The sequence below is a fragment of the Podarcis vaucheri genome, assembly GCF_965113315.1.
Source record: "Podarcis vaucheri genome assembly, chromosome: 5".
NCBI classification, from domain to species: Eukaryota; Metazoa; Chordata; class Lepidosauria; order Squamata; family Lacertidae; genus Podarcis; species Podarcis vaucheri.
In genome coordinates, this window is record NC_138763.1 from 74,028,768 (window position 1) to 74,043,842 (window position 15,075).

The 15,075-nt window shown below is 42.5% G+C and overlaps 1 protein-coding gene across 2 annotated transcripts in view; it reads right to left on the bottom strand.

Moving 5' to 3' along the window:
* Window positions 1-15,075, bottom strand: part of TET1 (tet methylcytosine dioxygenase 1) — an 87,405-nt gene that overhangs the window by 30,299 nt on the left and 42,031 nt on the right. For both annotated transcript variants that reach the window (XM_082223778.1, XM_082223777.1), the window contains 3 exons: window positions 4,415-7,022; window positions 3,035-3,125; window positions 918-1,011 (listed from right to left, as the gene is read on the bottom strand). In XM_082223778.1, the coding sequence (XP_082079904.1) occupies window positions 918-1,011; window positions 3,035-3,125; window positions 4,415-7,022 (2,793 nt within the window). The remainder of the gene's footprint in view (window positions 1-917; window positions 1,012-3,034; window positions 3,126-4,414; window positions 7,023-15,075) is intronic.

The window sequence follows — 15,075 nt, forward strand, 5'->3', positions numbered from 1 at the left end:
CACATAGCAAACTGGAACACCTGGTTCTTGCATTGTTTTAAAATGCAGAGTTCACACACAAAGGCAGTACCTAGCACCCACACATACACTGTGAGGAAGGCAGCATAATACCATAGTTTAGGACCCCAAGCTGGTATAGTAGATGCTACAACCCATCCTATGGATTAATTTGTTGATATCCATAATCTTCAGAACAAAGCCATTTAATAAAAACTGGACTAACTATTAAAATAAACCCAATATGCCTGTGTGAACAAGGTGTGGCTTACAGGTGGCTGGTGTAACATAGTGGTTAGTAACATAAGCTGTGATCTGAGAAGTCTACAGCTCATATCCCAGCTCAGTCATGAACTTACCCATTTGGCCTTTGGCAAACCAATCACCTTCAGCCTCAGGTCTCTTGTTTGTATCGTGACAGTAATACTGCCCTGTCATAGAACAGCTGTAAAACTTACCAAGATTAAATACAGAGGTTCGGTGTGCAGTGACACCAGTATGCTGATAATACCCATGCCACCCTGCATTGTCTAGGGAGGCAATAGAAGTTCTCAGTGTGGGATTGGATAAGGCTAAAAACCCAAGCGAAACTTCAGTCCCAATAGTAATTTCTGTCTTTGGATGTTCTACTAAGCAGCTCGTAAGCTTTTTCCTGCTGGTTTTTGTTTGGTTTACTGCTGCTGATTTTTAATTCAATTCATTCATTCATTCTTGGTTGACTGGCTTAGATTTGATCATTGGTCACATTGTGCAACCTTTTTGATTCAAAGGGGGTAACAAAATTATTTTAATGTATAAATAAATAGCACTTTGATCACTAAGAAAAAACCACTTCATGGGCCTTAAGCACCATAACTGCAATAAAAAAATGAATTTCAAGAATACAAATAAAGATATATTACTATAAAACAAAAACTTACCCACTTGGCAATTGGACACCCTTGGGAGCTTTTTCCTTCTCTGCCTGTATACACAACTACCTCAATTCTTACAGCACTTCCTTTTGCTCCATACCTGTAGAAAGGAAAAACTAGTAAGGATTATGAAATGTCCTAGTAATTAATTCCGTTAATAAGTAGAGAAGCAACAGGCCCCTTCCAAGCTTATGCCCAGCACCACTTGGGGAAGGCAGCTATTAACCCCTTCCTCAGTCCTTAGGAATGGACCCAGTATAGCTGAAGGAGCGTCTCCACCCCCATCGCTCAGCCCAGACACTGAGGTCCTCCTCCAAGGGTCTTCTGCTGGTTCCCTCACTGCAAGAAGCGAAGTTACAGGGAACCAGGCAGACGGTCTTCTTGGTAGTGGTGCCTTCCCTGTGGAACACCCTCCCTTCAGATGTCAAGGAAATAAGCTACTATCTGACTTTTAGAAGACGTTTGAAAACTGCCCTGTTTAAGGAAGTTTTTAATGTTTCATGTTTTTACTATTCTGCTGGGAGTCGCCCAGAGTGGTGGGGAAAACCCAGCCAGATGGGCAGGGTATAAATAATAAAATTATTATTATTACTACGCCTTCTGTGCCACTGAAATAAAAAACCACTTTTCATTGCTAGCATACACTACTTTGACTATAGTACTTTAGAGAACCATTCCTATCTTGTCCTCTTAATCCCAGTTCTTACTATCCCACCCAATAACTGCTACTAAAAACTAGGGCTGTCATCAATTATCTTAGCTGATCATATGAACTGTAATTCAACCAATTAAATCTGCATATGTTTGCACATTAATATAACAATGGTTTTATCAAATAAATGTTATAGCAGGAACCTTTAAAAAGAGGCATTCCCTCCAGAGAGAGACTGAGAAAGAGAATGTTTCTTCCCCATTTGCAACTGAATGAAAAATGCCCTTTTAAACATTTAAGATCTGCTTTCCAAGTAATTGTGGCACCTTTCCAGCCAATTTAATACATTCTGTTAATCCAACCAAAAAATTTACTAAATGTGGGAGCCCAAAGTAAAACATCTACACTTTACAAACACACCAGATCTTCAACCTAACCACATGGAGAACTCCAACAAAATAAGAATGGGATTAACCTACGTCATGTGCCCTCTCACCAGAAGTGCTGTGCAATGACTTCTGCTTGTGCAATGCGGCTTCCCTCCTCTTCCCATATGCCCCCTGAAATGGGCTCAGGAAAATCCCCAGAACAGCATGCCGGGGGGAAGGAGAGTGTCATTCCGTCTGGCAAGCAGCATTCAGAATGTCTGGAATAGCATGATGATGCAATCCACCCTAGCACTATAGTACTAGATTCATCTGACATGGTGTCCATGAAAGCTTGGGCCATACTAAATGTGTTAAGTATGTTAAGGTGACCTCAGTATCTGGAGTATGTGGAAAGCATATCATGATGCAGTATGGGATGCTGTACTTCAAAGAAACTTATTCAAAGAAAGCAATCAGAAGTCCTGATGGGCATACCCAATTCCTTAGGCACACCTAAATGAGAACTCTGGATTGTAGCTGATGATAAGCAACTGCTAATGTGACTTGGCTCTGAAAAGGAAAGCATGCACCTTGCAACTCTTGTTCAGGAAATCATTTGGTCTCTCTCCTTTGTCAAGATGGTATCTGAACTTCCCTCAAGCTCTAGCTGGCTTCCAGCCCAGTACTACAATTGGCCACGTTGTCCTTTATTTACCTCCTGTGACTGACCATCTGCCTTGGATACAGTCCTAAGAAACCAACACAGAAGAGATGACTCTTCCAGACCTCAGCACACCATGTCACATACCCACTTCCTGTCCAACTCCTAACACCAACTGTCTTATGAGAGTCTCAACCCCTTTCCTGAAGACAGAGTCAGCACTCAAAAAGCAGCAGCATTCTAGTTACTATAGCTCAAATACAGATATTGTAGTTCCGACCTAGTATAATCAGGCAGGGAGGCCTTAGGTAAGTATCGCAAGAAAAGAAAAAGTTATAAACCACTTATACTATCATTATATATATTTGATTTATTTGGGGGGGGTGTATAGCGCTGTGCCTATATTTATTCAACCTTTACTTACTGATATGTATTTTCTCACCTGTCTTCCATTATTTCCCTGACTGCAGCAACACTTGGTCCCGTTCCAAGGTGTGTATAATATGGCCCTTCATCCTTCTCTATAATTTGCTCTACAGAAATAATTAAAAATAGCTGTTAAAATTATTTCATATACTGAGTACACACATACAGTTGTGGTGTTTTTTTAAAGAGGAGAAAGATAAACATATACAGTAAAATATTTATTAGACATGTCATACACTCCAGGCTGGAGTTAAAAGACTTGGTGGATCTCCAAGTCTGAGAAGGCTGAGGAATATTGATGGGATTAACAATGGAGCCTTTATCAAAACAGAAATACTGTGTAATCTTTTGAAAATGTTCACATTTTGAACTAGATTCAAGTTTATTATTGTTAACTGGTTTATCATTAATATAATACTTCATTCCCTTTCAGATACTGAAGAACAGGAGCCAAATGCATATATACACATCAAAAAACTGGGGTCGTCCAATACACGGATAATGGCGGCGGGGGGGGGGGAGAAGTGCTGCGCGGCCAGCCAGCTCATTGGCGGGAGCGCGGCTTCCCCCGATGCTGCAGCGAGAGGGGAGTGATCTGGAGGGTGTTTCCTGCCTATGGGGGGGGGAGCTGTGCGCCGCCAGCCATCTGCACAGGAGCACAAATTCCCCCAATGCCGTGGCGCACAGCGGGCAGTCCCTGGGTTGTTTCCTGTGCATGGCAGCATCAGAGGAGGTTGCGCTCCCAACTGGATGGCTGGTGGGAGTGCAACTTCCCCCAATGCCACTGCATGCGGGAAATGATCTAGGGAGTGTTTCCTGCCCTCAGCTGCCTGGGGGGAGAGGTTCAACAACTTTGGGCCATCTCCCCTCAATTTCCTAAAATTGACTCCCCAAAAATACAGGGAGGGGGGTCTTATACATGAGGGCGTCTTATAGACGGAGAAATATGGTAAATAACATACTGCTTTTACCAAGGACACATTGGAATTCAATGAGACAACCAAAGAGAGCAGTGATAAATATATCCCCCTGTATTATTTATAAAGGTTTTTATTCCCTAATTATCAACAAACCAACAAAACAATTTTCCTCCCTGTTTGTTGCAGAGAAACAGGAAGCCAGCAATTCCCTGAAGTGAAGGCTGAAGAAGTATTTTCAACTGATAACACCAACTCTTTAGGTAACTGGAAATTTTTGGTAAATTCAGGTAATCAAGCAATTACTTGATTAGTATATGGAGTGATATAGAGTCATCTTTTCACTTATGTGGTGGAGACTTGGACACTCACTTCATCAGAGCAGGCAAGAGGCAACATTTGCAAGATAAAAATTCTAAAGGAATCCTCAGTGAGAAAACTTTCAGAACTCCATGCAAAATGAACCAAATTACACTTACCAACACAATCACAGCTTGGAAAATCAGTCTGTCCTTTCTTTGTAGGTGTATCGATTAGGTTCTTTGTAGGGGTGTCCAAGAACTTCATAGGCGATTCAAGAAAACTACTGAGTGTATTCTTTGTTGGAGAACACCCTAAGATCCCTGTTCTCTGTGTGTTCTCAGTCTCCAAGCTTCTTGATGTTGGAACTGTAACTTCACTTGCACACTCTGCTTTCCTGAGAGCCTGCAAGGTTTCCCCTGGGGAGGCTAAGCTACAGTTAATGAACATGGTTTGCAATTTCTGGCCCATTTGTTGTTCCACAGCACCGCATTCAAGTTTTGCTTGGTTTTCCTTGCACATTTCATCTGCTCTTTGACCAAAGATCTGAGGCAAAGGATGCATCTGAGCCATGTTCATTGTTTGCTGTACCTGAGAATTCTTGTCTTTTTCTGTAAACATCTGTACATTTTCACTTCCTTGGTTCAAACAGGATTTTGCTTCGAAGTGAGGGACAGTCAGAAGACTATTGGAGAGCAGGCCACTCTGGTGCAGAGCATCTGGGGCAGCACCTGGAGGATTGGTGCCCCGTGCCTCATTGGAGCCCATAGTTTTTATGTGCTCAGGCACCATTTCAAAGCCAAACAACTTGTCTTTCACTTTGTCTTGTGTTGAAGCAGGCAAAGGCCTGTGGTATATTATTTGAGTTTTGGGAAGAAATAATGCAGCTGCTTTTTGTTGTGATGACAAAGTATTCCGATTCCATGCCTTCTGTACTTTGGCTTTAGAAGATCTTTTCCCCAAAGCAGTTAGTTTCGAATCCTGTGACGTGTTACGACCAACCTTGCGTACTTTAGAAGGCTTTTTCGGTATGTCCTGTAATTCACTAAGATGGCAATCTTGCTGTAGCTGATTTTGTTGGTCAAGCATTACTTGAGGCTTCTTTTTTAATCTTTTTGCCCTTGGTACTGGTTTTTCATTTTTCCGTGTTGGCTGCCTTTGCTTGACTAACAATGGACTATAATTGTTCCTTACAAATACAGATTGTTTCTTCTGCAATAGGCACTGGTCCTGTATATGTTTTGGTTGCATATCGGGTGGTATTCGACTGAGAAGGGATGTCTTCTGGTCTGGGCTTGCTTTGCTTGATTCAATTATTGCTGCAAGTTGAGTTAATTGGGTGGCTACCTCTTCCTCATCCTGGCTATGAATATTTCCCCTAAATACAGAATTACTTTTTGAATTTGAGCCATGGACAGCCTTCCCCTCCCACTTTCCAAGCATGTCTACTCTGCTCCTCCGCTGTTTGACAACACTTGAGATTTTGGAGCATGGCCCAATGGCAGCTTTATGATAAAGAGGGTGTTTCTTGGTAGTATGACCTGAAGTTCCACCAGACACTAACGCAGATAAAGACTTGGTATCTCGTGGGGAGAAATGTAGCCTACGTAATAAGCTAGACGGACCAGTGGTTTTACTGGGGAATTCAGAAATAGCACCTTGACCATTGTAAAGCAAACTCTTAGGAAAGATTCTTCTCTGTGAAGCACCATGAGAAAAGAGCTGCTGGTCTTTCTGTGGACAAGCCCCTTTGATTGCTAGCAATGCAGATGACGTCAAGGGACTTTTAGGAAGAGTTCTTCTCTGCGAAGGAGCATGAGGAAAGAGCTGCTGGTCCTTCTGTGGACAACTTCCTTTGATTACTTTCAATGCAGATGATGTCAAGAAACATGAATTATCCTTTTTGTAATTGTTAAGTGAATGTGAACTTTGCTCTTCTGTGCACTGAACTCTTTCTGGTTTAGCTGGTAAGGGAGCTCCTGAAGGGACTTCCGACAAGCGTGTCAATGCCTCAATAGCCACAACCTGTTCTACACTTAAATTTCGGTTTTTAATCAGAGATAAAAAAGTTGACTGAAGTGACAAATCTTCAGGTTGCAAATCTTTGCTTGGAGCACCATTTGAAGCACCATCATCAAGGCAGCCATCTTTGTCATGCACGGGAGTGCAAGATGGCTTGTCCTGAAGATCTAAAAGTGAAATAGTTTGTAAAAGTGAGTTCTCAGATTCCTGAATGGCATTAGAGTTTTCTGTCTGCTGTGCTAGAACGCAATCCTTCTTTTCTGGAAGAGCACCACATGTTCCAGTTGTCAAAGTGCTGATATTGTTCAGCTGAGCAGCGCAACCCAAAGAGGCATCCAAGTTGCTTTCTGGGCAGCTGTTTGCTGGATCAGCACCTGTTTTTTTCAGCAACAAGTCACATTCTGCTGGTGAATAAGGAATGCTTTTAATGCCATTTCTAACAGTTTGTGCAAGCAACTTTTTGGGGTCATCTAACACGTTGGAAGAATGGACAGCTTTTGGATCCTTTTCAAAATGTTTCGAGTTCTCATTCCTTGCTCTAGCTCTACAGAGGTCACCGTTCACATGGACGCTAAGCGATGGCTTCTCATTCTGTGCCCACTTCTCCGTTTCTAAGCCAGTCATACTTCCCTTTTCATCTGCCTGTACATTTTCCCAAGGCAGCAAATGGCTTGGTTTCACCTTGGGTTTTTCGCCATGGCCGTGGGCAACACAGTCCATGAGCTCTGGTCTGCAGCCATTGACTGGTTTGTTTTCTAAGTCTCCCTGAAAAACAACACAAAAATAGTTTTAGCCAATGCTGTTATTCCTGAATATACAGATGCATCGGAACTACCCTAATTAACCTTTTTATGGGCAAAAGTATTTAAACATCAGCAATGCAACACTGTAGCAGTGGTAGTGTGAGAATGCAGCCCAAAGGAAGGTGCTTGCTTCCAAAGAAGATTAAGATTGTTTTTCAAGGGTGGAGGTACTAATTCAGTGATTTCCACTGAAATAAAAATTGTGTGCGAGAGAAAAAAAGTTTAGGAGCATGTTATATAAAGTTTGGGTTTTTTCCAATATAGAGAGAGTATACAGTAACTGTAGGTAACACTTGCACCCTGAAGCCTAACTTTTGCCTAACTGAATGTGTATCTTGGGGTTGGTTCAGTGGTCTGTGACTGAGGAAACAGTGTGTACATATTATCAGGAAAAGGGAAGAGGTGGACTACAAGGTATGTTGAGGAATATTCCAGCTTATCAATTCTACATTTGAGAGCTATTCAAACATCAGAATATTGCCTTTATCAAACATCTTATTATGAATATTGGAGTCCAAACTCATCCACATTGGTCTATAATGTACAATAATCTGCCTTTTGCCATTTTAAAGTTTTATTACACTATTGTAAATTCTTCATCAGCCACATGTAATGGGGTAAAAATTTTACTGGAAACAAAGATCATCAACCAGAGTCCTTTTAATTGGACAGGTCAGCTAATACTGTACATTCTGAAGGTTTGGTGCTTTTTTCTGAAGATGGAAAGAGAAGTCTGGATTTCAGACTTGCAACAAAGACAAAATCAACTTTGGGACCACGCTGTATATTGTCACAGGTATGGAACTGCATTATTTGCAAAGGGAAGGAAAGGGGGTTGACTTCTGCTATATAAAACGTGAAGAGGTAAAACACCAGTATACTGAGTCACACAGAGATTTACCTTCACCCATTAAAAAAATTAACATAAATGGTTTTCATACCACAACCTACATTCCAATTTATCTTGGAGTAGTAAAATGCCCCTAACCAAGGGTGAAATATCTGGGTAGGCCTGTTTCCCCAAATCAGTTTTTGTTTGAAAAACCCCACGGAACATTCTTTTATCCCAATATGTTAACATTAGCTAGGACAAATAAGCACACCAGTGGCAAAAATCAATCAATTCCTTTTTGTCCCAGGCTCTTTAAGTGTACAGAAAGAAAAATTGAAGAAGTAAAGTAGTTAAAATTTTGGGGACACTGGTTTGCTGCTGGGCAGGTGACATAGTGCTTAGCTGGAGGTGCTTTCTATGAATGGGATATTATCAGGGTGATAAGAATGATAGTATGGAAATGTGGCACACAAAGGGCAAAGGCCAAAGCTCAGTGGCAGAGATGTGCATGCAAAAGATCCCACATTAAACCTCCAGCATCACCAGATAAGGCTGGGAGAAATACCTGCCTGAAACCCTGGAAAGCCACTGCCTGTTAGTGTACAGAACAATGCTGAGTTAGATGAACCAATGGTCCAATCAGGTATAGGGCAGCTACCTAAGTTGCAACACATAAACACTATTTATGCAGCAGGAGCATAGAAGACAGACTTACTGCTGGGGACAGTTGTCTAGGACCAACAACGCTATGTTTCCAAGTGCTGTAAAGCTTTCAGTGGTGATATTCTTGAAGGTTCGCATTCCTTAAAAGTGTTTCCTGAAAAGGCAGAAGTTCTGTACTACAGATCCCCCACCCGCAATTTTTATTCATTTTTGTATGTAATCTCTAGCTTTGACCCAGGAACAGGATGAAACTGAGCCCGAAAGCCGAAGTAAGGCAGCAGTTTCAACACTTGCTCCAGCCTGCACTGTTGCTGTAGAAACAAAGAATCAGCTTCCCTGAAGATTGTGCCTGAAAAGCACAATCTGAAAATCTGAAAAGCTCCAGGAATACCCTTTATGCCCCCCCCCCACAGCCAACCTCTTCCCAACCCCAACTCACTGTTTTAGGCTCCAAGCCCAACTCTGCATTGCTCCCTGCTACTTCATCACTACATCCGACTCAAAGTGGGAGAAGGTCAAAAGGGTATGAACCCAGTTCAGCTTGTCTGCTTCCAGGATGCCAACCTGGTCCATGGGTGCTGGTGCTTCTTTCAAGCAACACTGTTGCATCCAAGGGCTTTCAGTTTTATTTCCCCTCAGCCGCTGGCTGGTGATGTGCACAAGCAGCCGGCTGATGCTGCGACTACTGCCGTCACTGATTCCGTTCCCCCCAGCAACACCAGCAGCCAGTGTCTGGGCTGGTCCTCCACTGTAGCGTAACAGTAGCCGGGAGCCCAGCACTCACTGAGCTGGAGTTAACTCCTTGCAGGCCAGATACAAGTACAGGGAGGCAGAATGAACAAAGAAAAGCTGCCTCCAGTACAGAGGCGGGCAGGCGGAAAGTCTTGCTATGTATTAAAACAGCTGTAAAGTCAAATGCAGCCAGTTTGCAAAACAGTGTTGCGTATAAAACTATTCAAGTCTGCTCCTTGTCAATCACCCACTCCCCCTGCACCTCAACTTCTATATCAAACTGAAACAGATGCTAATCTGCAGGTTCACCTGCAGAAAGTCCCAGCACATCAGAGTACCCTAAAAAAGATGGAAGGGAAATCAAGCCAAGAAAAAAACATGTTATGTTTTGCAACAAGCTGAGCTTATCTCCTACTTCTCTGCATCCAAAAATGGAGCGGGCTGGGTCACAAGAGGTGCATTAAGTCCAAAGCAAGCTATTCAAGCAACGGTTACAAGTGAATTTGAACCAGGGGTATCAAAGCACGAAAGGGTAGATTGAAGAAAGTTCTCCTCTTTGACCCAAACTTCATTCAAATTGGCCACATGCTCATGCTGCAGTCTAGACTTCATCTGAAGCGACATTCTCACTATAGCTACGAGTCGCTGCAATACAGTTCCATTCTGCACAAATCAGCAGTGGCAGCGCCGTAAGAAAAAGGATTGCAGCCTTCTTTTTAAAATGTGTAGTTTATGACTCTGGTACATTTTGCATGCAAAAAGTGCCTTTCTTTCAAATATGCTCAAGGTGCCAGGAATTGGCAGAGGGGGAATGCAAGCTACTTGTCATAGAAAGTGCAGGCCCCTCTTGGCCTCTGCCCCCCTTTAGTGTGATGTCTACTGCTCAGGTAATATGTGAAGCTCCTCTGGGTCCCATGGAGGAACCACTGCTCCTCTCTGCTCTGATAGGAAACAAGAATGACATGTGAAATAGTTCCAGCGTGGCAAAGCTCAAAGTGTGCTACCCCACAAATCCTAACTGAAAAGCAGGCAACTGAGTTCAACCATCCACAAAGCATTGTTTCCACTACCTGTCTTACACATGGTACACAGCATGGAAGGTATTAGTACTGTTTGAAATAGTCATTTAAGTTCAACTTGAATGCCAAAGTCTCCTGCAGCTATCATGGGAGTTGCTTTGTTCTGTTTTTATGGTGTACTGTATGTTTTAAATGTGTTGTAAGTCACTTGGAGACGTCTGGGTAACAACCAACTGGCAAGTCTAATAAATAACAGCAACAACCTCAGTCCTGAGTGTTCCTGGGCTATTCCTGCCCTATCTTATCTGTCCCAGTTATGGCTCTGTTAGGGTGGGAGCAGGAGAGTGCTTGTGACTTCTGGCCAACACATTACATTTGTTTCAAGATTAAAGCTAAAATGTCCTTTTTCTTAAACTCAAAACACGCTGTTCACTCTATGCTTCCTCAAACTATCATATTTGAATCTTTGTCCCTCCATTCTTCCCACTGCAGACCAGGGGTATCCAACATGGTGTTCTCTCCAGATGTTGTTGGACTCTCAACATTCCTGACTCTTGGCCACACTAGCTGGGGCTGATGAGAGTTAGTTCAACAACATCAGGAAGGCACCATGTTGCTCTATGCTACTCTAGGCCTTATTTAAACGGGATAGGCTCAAACAGAAAACAGTATTGTTTTATCAGATCCCTCTTTCTCTCTAAACAAACTTTAAGTGAACCCCCTCCCACCCCAAGAAGTGCACAACCAGAGACTGGGAGGGTAATTGCAATTATTTTGTTATCTGCAAATAGAGAGAGGGGACGTCTGCTTACTGTTCTTGGCGCCAACCATTATGAAAACTCAACAAAGTAATACTTTTCTAAAAACAACAACTAAGACAATCTTGATCAAACGGAAGAGTCCAAATGATAAAGAGGCAACTAGTCTCCTGCTGGGAGAGAGCTGCAGTGGATTGTTAAGTATATTTATATTGTAAACCACCCCACATTCCTCGGATGAAAGGTGGTACATAATTTAATAAACAAACAAATGAAATGAAAGTTACCAAGCAATATTATACCAACAATTTATAGCTTTTGTTAATGCACAGGGGGAGCAGCAAATGAATGGCCAGTTATCCATTACAGTGGTACCTCGAGTTAAGTACTTAATTCATTCTGGAGGTCCGTTCTTAACCTAAAACTGTTCTTAACCTGAAGCACCACTTTAGCTAACGGGGCCTCCTGCTGCCGCCGCGCCGCCAGAGCACGATTTCTGTTCTCATCCTGAAGCAAAGTTCTTAACCCAAGGTAATATTTCTGGGTTAGCGGAGTCTAACCTGAAGCGTATGTAACCTGAGGTACCACTGTGTTGGATTCTGGCCAAACCCTACCAGTCATACAGCCAGGTCTCGGTATCAGGTATCAGGACATACAGTTATCCAGATGCTGCAAGGTGCATATTCAGAAAGTGTCTGTCTAGAATTGCAGGTACAGAAGAAAAGCAAGGGATCTGTAAATTCTAGAGCTATCATACAATTAATTACCTGCTGAAAACCGAGACCCTCTCCCAAAAATCTTGGTCAGAATTGTAGGCAAGGCTGACCTGCCCCTCAAGAGGTATGAAGCCAATTGGAGTCTAGAACTCTCCTTATGGTTAACTTTCCAATGGCCTGACCAAGCTATCAGACAACAAATTGGACTACAACACATTGGCAATGTTTGTGGGTACCAATAGTCAACAGCCTTGGCTTAACAAACCACACAGTACACACAACCTGATAACTCCCACTTTGATGATCCCTTCACAAGAGATGGTAAAAACCACAAAAGGGATACCATTATCTGAACCTATGATTGTTTGTCTCTCTCTAACAAGCCAAAATCACTAGCTAGCCTTAAAGCAAGGTTTGTCATTGGTTTATAAACTGTGTATTGCTAGGGAAAAACAAACCACAATTCCAGATTCAGTTATAATGTGATGTTATGCCCTTCCTGGTTTGTTTACCTGCTCATTCAAAGAAAGGAGCAAAAAGTACACAACTCTGTACACAGTACACAGGCACTCTGCTTGTGCAAAGTATCGTTTGTTAAAGATAAACCAAGAACCTTGGCTTATCATTATGTGTAAACGTGGCCAGTGGCATGCAGGAATCATTTTCCATTTTTTTATTACTGCATATCTCCTCGCCTTGAAACCCAGAAACAAAAGGGGATATTTCAGCCAAATCTGTTATTTGGTTTTATTTGCAAAATGGCATTTTGAAGGCTATACTGAAATCTTCCTTGTCTCTTACCAGTGCAATGCCATCCTGCTAACCAGCTCAGAATTATGAGAGGGCCTGTGAATCCAGGATTTCACCTTACAGAGATTAAGCCATCTACGACAGTTGGGATGGGTTTCCCCATCTATTTGGCAAGAACAAGTCACTTGCATTTGGTTCAGCCTGGGACTTCAAACCTAAACTGCATTTGAGATGTCAAACTCAGTCTTGCTTGTTTTATTTGGATCAGTTTCAATTAGTCTCATTTACAGATGCAGAGGGCATACATTGGAGTGGACCCATGAGCTACAAAACACAATTTGGATCCATGCCCATCCTAACAGATGAAAGCCAACAGGGCAATGCTGTGTTCCTTATTAGCTGGTATTACCAATGCACTGCTCAGGGAAAGCAGAATGCCAGATGGTCTCAAAGCTATACCTATTTGTACCCTGCTAAACAAACATGAAGACACAATGCCACTCATTGACTGCTCTGCTTCCAGCTTTTTCCTTTATGGAAAAAGGCTGTTGAGTGGGCTGCCCAGCAGCTTCAGGCACATCAGAAAACCATTAATAGTAGTCAGAACTTTTACCCAGAGGGAACTAGAAGCTTTGTAGAGGAAGCTAGTGGTAGATCTGGTCACATACACCTCCAGCAAGGGTTCATTTACCCAAATATACCCTTTATGTACCAAAGCATATTTAGTTTGCCTTACACCAGGAATGCATTATGAAAACTTCTGCCAGTTTGGTATCAGACGCAAACTTGGCTACCTCACTGCTTGCCCCCTAACTCAAGTACATTTACAAACAACTTAAAAAGCATGGGTCACAATATTGATCCTTCTACCTACTGCATCCTTCCCTCTCTGCTTCCTATTCCTTAGCCATTTACACATACATGAGAAGATAATCTCCGACTACCGGCCATGTTGGGTGAAGCTGATGGGAGTTGTAATCCAGCAATACTTGGAGGGTACCACATCAGCAACGCCTAGGATAACCTCAGATCCACAAAGGATGCTGTTTCGCAGTAATCAGTAAAATGTTAAGAACAGCAAATAACAGAATGTCGATCCTTTGCAAAAGAATTTTTAATTAAATTAGGCCTAATCATTCAGGTCTTGCTACAAAAACAAATACACAAAGTATTTTGTAGATCCAGTGGCAGCTTATCGAAACTGTGCAGCCACATAGGATCTTTAGTGCAGAAATTCAAGTTTATAAACGGCATGTTATTATGATGAGCTATTAAAAGAACAAAGTCAAATGAAGGCGTTCCTTCCTCTTCCTTCAGCTCTACCTCAAAAACTACCACCCAGGTGTTTTAACATCTAACACAGGGAACACAGTGAGAGTTGTGGATGTCCTGGTTCCCACCCTTGGATGAAAGACTCTTAGGGAAATCCCAAAAACTTTACTGATATAATCAACACATGGCCTCATCATCAGATCTACTAACCAGACTTTGAAATTAGCAGGGCGCCAGGCACATTTTGTACCTAAAGATTCTCCATTTGCGAACACCTCAAAAAGTCTGGGTGCCATTTTTTGCACCTGGCTGACACTCAAGGATTCTGGAAATCTATGGGCTTTGAAGCCTCAAAGTATATGTTAAGGATAGGCAATATGTTATGGAGTTTAACAATAAAGAGTAGTGTGTTTTGAAAACTGAAGTATGGTATCAAAAATTGTAATGTAAACACCAAATTAAACATGTGTTAACAATTTCTGTTTAAAATGTGATGTTAACAATGTGTAACTTATGTGAATTGTGTATTAGTTCATGCTCATCAAAATAATAAATAAAAAGTGTTGCCACCTCTCCCAAATGGTGACTAGACATTCTGTTTTGGTGCCCACAACTCAGGGCCTAGGAGCCATTTGGCTTCTATCTCAGTTTCTAACACTGCTATTAATGGTTTATAAACAGAGTCCTAGGATACCTGGCTAAGCATAAGGAAAGATGTTGTCCCAACACTTGACACACCTCTCCTGCTCTGCTTTTAAAGAGAAGGTCCACACAGTCACAAGCGACTGCTCCTGGTGGTGGCGGCGGCAGCTGCTGGGTCTGCTGGTGCATCCTTGGCAACAGGACCTGAGCCCAACCCTCAAACTCTCCCTATGTCTCCAACTCAGCTGCCTCTGCCAAATTACCAGTTGCCTCTTTCGCTATCTTGGGCACTCTGTACTCAGGAGCCTCGACCGCAGAGTTCTCATCCTCTGACAGATCCTGCCATTGCCACCCTGTCCCAGCTGATGCCACAGGACTCATGACACCTGCCTCTGCCCTCTGCCCTGACCCAGCCTGTTTTGAGCACCTGCTAAAGTACCTACTATGGATGCAAAGTTGCTTAAAAAGAGAAGGAATAAGGAAAGTGTTCTTCACTGTCAAAAATCAACACTGTGGAGTCAGAGCACCATTCACCTCAACAAGGCAGCAAGCTGCTGCAAGAACTGGCACCTTTATGGCAAAGGCAAGGGTCAGTTAACTTTTAACAGCAGGTCCTCTTTTACATAAGAAT